We start from the raw sequence: 7,854 nt of genomic DNA, 5'->3' as shown, positions 1-7,854 counted from the left end.
CGTCCGAGGAAGGCGCTCGCATTTTCGCACAGAACCAGAAGGAGCTCTTCAGAGTCTTAAGCCTCAACAAGGTACCCGCTGGTGGCGCGCGGTGGGATCTGGCAGACGAGCGGCCGAGGTCTTGTGCAGCCCCAGTCATTGTTGTCCTGTGTTTCAGAAATGCGACTCTTCGCTCCACAGGCTGGTGGTGGCCTCCGTCAGCCCGCAGTCCGTGCCTTACTTCGCCATGAAGTTCCGCCTGTCCGTCTGCGAAGCCGCTAGGAAGATCTGCGGGTTTCTTAAAAGTCTAGGTGAGCTGTGGGGCGCTGACGATGCACATTGCAAGTCCATAACAAATCCTGAAAAGCAAATACGCTGCAAAGAAACAGTTCTAATACTTGATTGCCTCCAATGTGTTTAAGTTGGTGACAGGGTCTCTTTAAAGTGGACTTTTCCATTGAACGTATTTGTAACTGGCTGTGTATTATATGACCGTCCCTCTTCTTTTTTTTTTTTCTCCCGCCAGGCGTCCACCATGTTTTCGACACGACGATCTCCGCAGACTTCAGCATCCTGGAGACGCAGAAAGACTTCATCCAGCGGTTCAGGCGGCAGACGCAGGACGAACACGCCTTCCCCATGTTTGCGTCGGCCTGTCCCGGTAAGAAAGACGATGCATGTTGTAGTTTTAGACTTTTGCCGTGATCTCCATTTGATTTCTCTGACGGGTTTGAGGAACTGACTTCCAGCCACTTTCTTAAAGGATCTGTCCACTTGCTTGGAGTGTCTGCCCGCTTGCTTTGAAAGGTCTGCCCGCTTGCAGCCGCTTGCTTTGAAAGGTCTGCCCGCTTGCAGCCGCTTGCTTTGAAGGGTCTGCCCGATTGCAGCCGCATGCTTTGAAGAGTCTGCCCGCTTGCAGCCGCTTGCTTTGAAGGGTCTGCCCGCTTGCAGCCGCTTGCTTTGAAGGGTCTGCCCGCTTGCAGCTGCTTGCTTGATGGGTCTGCTTGCTTGCTCTGAAGGGCCTCTGCTTCCCATAACCGTCAGTTTTTCTGTCCACCTTTTGTTGCACTTCATCGTACATTTCTCTCTTCCATTGGGAAAGATCATCTGGCAATCACCCTTGCTCTGCCACTTCTCTGTCATTTCAGCAGCCAGTGCAGACACCCTACACTGTGAGCTTGATTGGATATTTCAGCTGGTGTTTAGGGGTATGATGGGGATTTAAAGTCTATCTAAAGCCAAACCATTTTTTTATTGTATTTTTGGATCAAGTAAGAAATGATTGAAACCCTGTCATGTTTTTTATATGGGAGTGGGGGAATCCTCTCTTAGGTAGGTGTCCCCCATCGCAAGATTTCCCCTTACTTTCTGTTTCAGTGACCATTTTAAGATGTTGAGCTTCCCTTGTTGTAAATGGCGATGACGGTGGTCTCCAGGTCAGATGGAGAGGGTGAATCTCCCAAGTGGGGACATCCGTAAAAGCCATTAACCCCTTCCCATTCCATCCCCCAAAAAGTGGGGGCTAGATCCCCTTTATCCACATGCTCTGTGCTCTCCGGACACAGTTTGTCTCGGCATGATAAAACATAAATCGGGAGCTTTCAGCCGAAGCTGATTGAAGGTCAGAGGCCCGATAGGTGACGAGCTTTTTCTGAGAACAGCGGTGACGTCCGCCTTTTTTTTCGTGAAGGGGAAGTTTCAGAATAGAAGAGGATTTGCTGTGTCAGCTTTTTTTTTTTCTTTTTTTTTTTCTATACATGGCACGTTGCCTCTGTCCTACCTTATGCCTAGCCAGCAGATGAGAGGTTAATCCGTGTCACCTCCAGCACACATCTGATCACGTTGGCACGGCTGCCGCAGAACCTTTTACTGCCTATTGATCACACTGCGGCCACTCCTTTTTTTTTATATTTCCGGCTCGGGATTAACCCTTTCACTGCGGCGAAATAAAAAATTGATATAAGAGAAATATAATATTTCGTACATGTCTGCAATACATGCGCATTTCCTCGCGTTGTATCCCTTTTAAAGGAGAACTATGGGGTTAAGGCTTTTCCCCATAGTTCTCCTTAGGGTAACGGGAGGACACAAACTAGCGTCCTCCCGTCACCCTAGGCTCAGTATAGCTGTAGCTCGCGGTATACTGAGACGCCGCAGCTGAAGCGGATCCCGACAATTGTGCCGGGATCCGCCCAGCTGCGTGACTGACAGCTGGCTCTGCCTATCTAGAGGCAGAGCCAGCTGTACCCGCCCCCTCCCCCGTCCGTTCCGCCAGTCAGCGCTGGCGGAGCGGGGAGGGGGGAATCCAGCCCCTCCCCTGTCACGCCAGAGAGCCGTGACAGGATCGAGAGGTGAGCGAACGCCGGTATGTGTTCTCTCGCCTCCCGATCTACTGAGCCGACCTGTGACAGTCTCATTGTCACAGGTCGGCTAGAACTATGAGGTGAGTGAAAAGCACCCGCCTCATAGTTCTCCTTTTAAAGACACAGAAAATAAAATGCCTGTTAAACTTCCTGAGAAATGCAGCTCCAACCTAATCTCTCCCATCAATGTGTACCGGGTCAGGTAGGACCTTGAACTGCATAGCTGTTGGTAGATCTGTCCCGTCACTCTGCATCAACCATTGGTGCTGGATAGAGGATCAAGCATCTCGGGGGGAAATATGGAAAGTGTGTGGCCAGCTTAAAGCGCTGCTGCCATGAAATGACCTCCTCCTGTTCCTATCACCGGAATGTCATTGTGACTCTTCTCTCTGAGCTCAGGGCTGTTATATTGTATCTGGAGTCCAGCAATCGGGGAATCGAGCCCACATCCCCGGTGCCGAGGTGTCTAGTTCTATCCCGGTACTGGATATGGTGAACCCTGAGCCCCCTGCTGAGTCTCCAGACCCCCCACTGTGGGCACAAGAGTCCATTGGTGACACACACACACGGGGACCCGTTGGTGGCACACAGGGACCAGCGGCATCACTAGAGGGGTGCGTTTGGTGCAACCCAGACCCGGGTGACACCAAAATGACTGGCAGTCGTTTTGGTGGCACCCCCTCTGAAAAGTTGGGCACTCGGTCATGGACAGAGAGCCCGACAGTTGCACAAGAGAGGAGGGGACCTGGTGGCATACCTTATACCGCCGGTTGAACGTCCCCTCCTCTCTCTATCTCGGTGATAGATGCCGGCGGGTTAGAGCACATGTAGTCATCACGTGCGTGGGTGATGGCGTAACAGCGGGGTGTCACCCGGTGCCCGTGCCACCCACCAGCCAATTTACAACATACAGGGACCCGTTGGTCACACGCACAGGACCCCATTGATGACACATGGAAATCAGTTGATCTCGCGCGCACACACACACACACGGACCAGATGATGACTTGATGATCACACTCGCTGGAACCCACTGATCATACTTGCTGGAACCCAGGGCTGTAATTTACAGACCATGGGGCCCCATAGCAAAAATGTGATGGGGGTCCCCCTGATGATCTCGCTGTGAGCTGTAACGCTGCCAAGATATCAAAGTCTCTACCCTGTAGACTTTACTTTGTCATCAACTGCAACCACTCCAGCCCTATATGACACGGTACTGTATTATCTTCACATGTTCTATGTCTAATGTCTTAAAAAACCTAATGGGGCCCCTTCCACCACCAGGCCCCATAGCAGCCGCCTGGGCTACAGTTACGCCACTGCTGGAACCCACTGATCAATCATGCTGATCAGATGACTGACACGCAGGCAAGGTTTTCATGTAACATTTGTTTTATCGAAGCTGCTGATTTTCCTGTAACGCCTAATAACGCTGACCTGTGTCACAGCGCCCATTTTATGAAGCTATCATTTCAGATGGGTGTGGGGTGAAGCGAAACACAAACATTGTGCAATGATGCCCCCCCCCCCCCCCTGGTTTTGTTTTCACGGAGTGTCAGAACGGAAAGTTCAGAGAAGTGAAAGTGCTGATGTGGACTGAAACCTGCTTTGTGTTTTTTGCTCCGGCTATAAATACACGCTGCATTCACTCGGGAGGAATTGGCTAGCTGAGCAAACATGACACAGCAAAATCCAGCCGCTCGGGGAGATCAAACACGTCAATCACTGTGCTGATAGGCTAAAGGGCTCCGAACTAACAGGGACGGAGGTTGTGGCCAATGAGAAGATGCTGAAAATTCAGAATCACTTAGATGAACACATTTTAGGTGCATTTAGTTTGGCAAAGTTTTACAGTTGGTTTTCTATAGCTAGTGGTAGAAAAGCCTTCCTCCTGCCAGCATGAGTGGGGCCCTTGCTGTCTGTGTGGAAGCAGTGGTCTCTCTGCAAAAGGTCTGGCATGCTCCCTGAGTTAGATCCAGAGCGCAGAGCTGTAGGTCAGACTTGGTAAGGAGTGTGTCAGAACTCTGTGCTTTTAGAAAGACATACAGTCTTGTTGATCTAAAAAAGGACTATGTAGAGGCGTATCTACAACAAATTGCGCCCCTGGCATCCGGCCAAGCTCCTGGCAATCAGTGACTTCACTATTTGCCGGGAGGTGTGTAAGGGCCATACACCTAAGTAAAGGATGGACACTGGCACTCCAAAGCAAGTTCAGTACGGTTGCCAGGAGCTGGGTGGAATGCAAGCCAGAGCATCCCAGATTTGCTAAAAGCTGGGCAGGGAAGTGTGTAAAGGCCATTCACATCTCCCGACCTGGCCCTTAGCAACCAGAGTGGGCAGGGAGATGTGTATGTGGGCAGGACACTGGCCAGGGCATCCCAGGTTGCCAAGTGAGTGAGCTCCTGTGAGCCCCCGAAACGTTGTTTAGACTGTTCTATTTGCAACTAGTACGTTAATAAACAACGTTTCTGGGTCTCACAGGATCCCCTTCATCAGGCAAACAAGGGCGATACACCTCTCCCCACCTGGCTCTTGGCAACCTGGGATGCCCTGGCCAGTGTCCTGCCCGCATACACATCTCCCAGCCCACACTGGTTGCTAAGGGCCAGGTGGGGAGATGTGAATGGCCTTTACACACTTCACTGCCCAGCTTTTAGCAAATCTGGGATGCTCTGGCTTGCATTCCACCCATTCTTCGTAGGTCAGCAAACTTCTCCTGACCCATGGAGTGGCACCCCCCCACCCTCTCTCCTTCAGGTGGCACCCTCATCCCTTCAGGTGGCACCCAGGACATGTGCCATAGCCCCAGTGGCCTATCAAAGGTATGTCACTGAGAGCACTTGCATCAGATCACGTGACTTTGTTTATAAACAACCCCACGCCAAGCGGCAGAAATTAGATGCTGATGTTGCCTAAATTTTAGCAAATGGGAAATCCATAATCTCACTGCAATATAGGCCACTCATCCCTATTGTACAGCTCCAGGTTGCAGTGGTATGGTTGTCCCTACAGTCCTGCTTCTGATGTACATTAAAGGGGCAGAACCTTTTTATATGTGCTCTTTGTTTTTTCTCCCCCAGGTTGGGTCCAGTACGCGGAGCGTGTTCTGGGCGACTCGGTGACGCCTCACATCTGCACAGCAAAGTCTCCTCAGCAGATCATGGGATCGCTAGTGAAGGGTTACTTCGCCTCGCACAAGGTCAGTCCGGCAGTCACCGCGCCTCGTTACGTCTGCCAAGTCCGTAAACACATTCCACTGCTGGAGGCTCTTTTGTGAAAACACAATGCTCATTCCTTGTCTCCTTGTCTCTGTCTTCCCCCAGAAACTGGCCCCTGACAAGATCTTCCACCTCACCGTGGCCCCATGCTATGACAGAAAGATGGAAGCCCTCAGGGAGGACTACTATACCGAGCTGTACAACTGCCGAGACGTGGACTGCGTGCTGACGTCAGGTGAGCGCCCTCAGCCACCAAGTTTGGGAGAAAATGGCCACAGGTTGGCTCCGTTGTGCCATTTATCTTCTGCCAGGCTCACCCAGGAGTGACTACAAATACTGAGATTCAATATATATATATACCCATGAAAAATAGGAAACTTATAACTTCTTCCTATCAGTTGAAGGCATGCAATGGCTGCGTTAGTATCAGTTGGCTATTTATTGGCTTCAATTGAAAAGAGGGTGATTTACCCAGAGTACCAAACCCAGAATTAATTTGGATATATTAATTCTTGTGTTACTCTCAAAGGAAACAACCCCCAGTTGCTTTTTACTAGACACAAAACGGAGAGGTGAGATGAACCGATAGGGGTCAACTCAAAGTGCAGCTATAAAAGAGTCAAAATATAGTACAAAATTCATAAATTTATTGATTATAAAAATTCTCTGGACATACTAAATGCACCACTTAAACCAACACCCATAATGCATCTAAAAAATGGTTATCGCAACAACCCGTTCACTCATAAAACACAAACATGCACTCTAAGGACGGGCTGATTAGCGTAATGTATGATGCAGGATGGTCCTCAAAGTGTTTGAGGAAACAGTGCTTTGACTGTAGTTATAAACTGAATATAATTAGGAGGATTTTGTTTCTCAAACCTAGGGTCCTTTATTCAATTGTATTTAAATCTTTTCAGTAGATCTGAAAGGATTGCGATCTCTCAGGCTGGTAGTGTAGCCAATCAAATGTTACATTTGTAACCTTTGCTCTTGATTTAGGCTGGGTTCACACCTAGGCGTATTGAATATGCGTGTCTGTCGCGTGTTTTTTTTTACCGTGATTCGCGGTAAAAAAGTTGCGTGACCGTCGCGCGATTCCAAAGGCTACTTGGCTGTATCCCAATGTAAAACGGCCCAAAGAAGTACATGTACTTGTTTGAGCGTAGGCCGTTTTGTAGGGCGTTTCAGACGGGCGGAAATACGGAAAGGTGTGAACCAGACCCATAGAAAACAATGGGATTTTCATGTTTGTACGTTTTGTTGAGCGTTCATAGAGCGTTGAACGCGCGACAAAACGTAAAGGTGTGAACGGGGCCTTAGAGCAAGAGATACTCGGAGTGGATAGCTTGATTGTAGATAAATCTTGGAGGCTCTGAGACTTGGATAATGACCCGGTGAGTCATGAATAGTGATATCACCCTGAGTAATGATCACACATGGAGGAAAGTTCGACCAAACAGTGTGTAAAGTCTCAAATATATTGTACTCACGGGTGTTCAGTTGCTTCACCGGGCAGTTCGTGTCGAGAGGTATGGAATGTCTCGATGTCAGGCTGCTCCAGGCAGTCCTCCTTTTGATGTTAATTAATCCACTTGGGCAGAAAATCAAAGGTTCTTGGATGGTTTCCTTGATGTATGAAGTGATATTGGAAGGTCCCAGATGGTTTTAATTTTATCGATGAAATACTCCTAGTGTCGCGCTGTTTTGTAGTCCAAAACCGGGAAGTATTTATTGGTTTCAGCCTTCAAGGTGGCAAAAAGTTGTCTTTGGCCTCCAAGTATACCAGCTTCAGTCTCACAAGATGGGACCCTTTACAAGGAGCTGCCTTGCTGGTTGAGGCCCCTTGAAAAGGTGTAGTAATGCTGGTTAGGGCCTCCAAATGCCTCCAAACAGGGGCCTCCTCATGGTGCCAGGGCACAGGTTGTGTCACTGCAAGGTGATGCACTTCTAGTTGGGACTCCTGCAAAGTGATGTGGCCCCCAAAATTGCTGGGACCTTTCATTGCTGGTTGCAGCTCTCGGATGTTAGATTGGCCTCCTCAAGGTGCTGCAGCACCAGTTGGGCCCTTGAGAGAGGGGAGCAATTGACTCTGTGGCACCTTGAGGGGCCCAGCCAACACTGTGGCACCATGGAGGGATGGCCAAACCTGCAATGCAGCACCTTGATGGGTATGCGGCCCAACCTGCGCTACAGCATCTTCCCATCTTGTCCCATCTGAAGGTGCCGCAGCACAGTTTGGTCAAAACCCTCATCAAGGTGCTGTATTGCAGGTTTGCCCCCCCCCC

General features: G+C 49.7%; 1 protein-coding gene across 1 annotated transcript in view; it reads left to right on the top strand.

Moving 5' to 3' along the window:
• Window positions 1-7,854, top strand: part of NARF (nuclear prelamin A recognition factor) — an 18,898-nt gene that overhangs the window by 6,908 nt on the left and 4,136 nt on the right. The window contains exons 4-7 of the mRNA XM_018566974.1: window positions 158-290; window positions 506-640; window positions 5,426-5,544; window positions 5,669-5,798. Coding sequence (XP_018422476.1) covers window positions 158-290; window positions 506-640; window positions 5,426-5,544; window positions 5,669-5,798 — 517 coding nt within the window. The remainder of the gene's footprint in view (window positions 1-157; window positions 291-505; window positions 641-5,425; window positions 5,545-5,668; window positions 5,799-7,854) is intronic.

The sequence above is a fragment of the Nanorana parkeri genome, unplaced genomic scaffold, assembly GCF_000935625.1.
Source record: "Nanorana parkeri isolate BGI_ZX_2015 unplaced genomic scaffold, ASM93562v1 scaffold994, whole genome shotgun sequence".
Taxonomy (NCBI): Eukaryota; Metazoa; Chordata; class Amphibia; order Anura; family Dicroglossidae; genus Nanorana; species Nanorana parkeri.
Note: the sequence above shows the minus strand (reverse complement) of the source record. Positions and strands in the feature narration are given on the sequence as shown.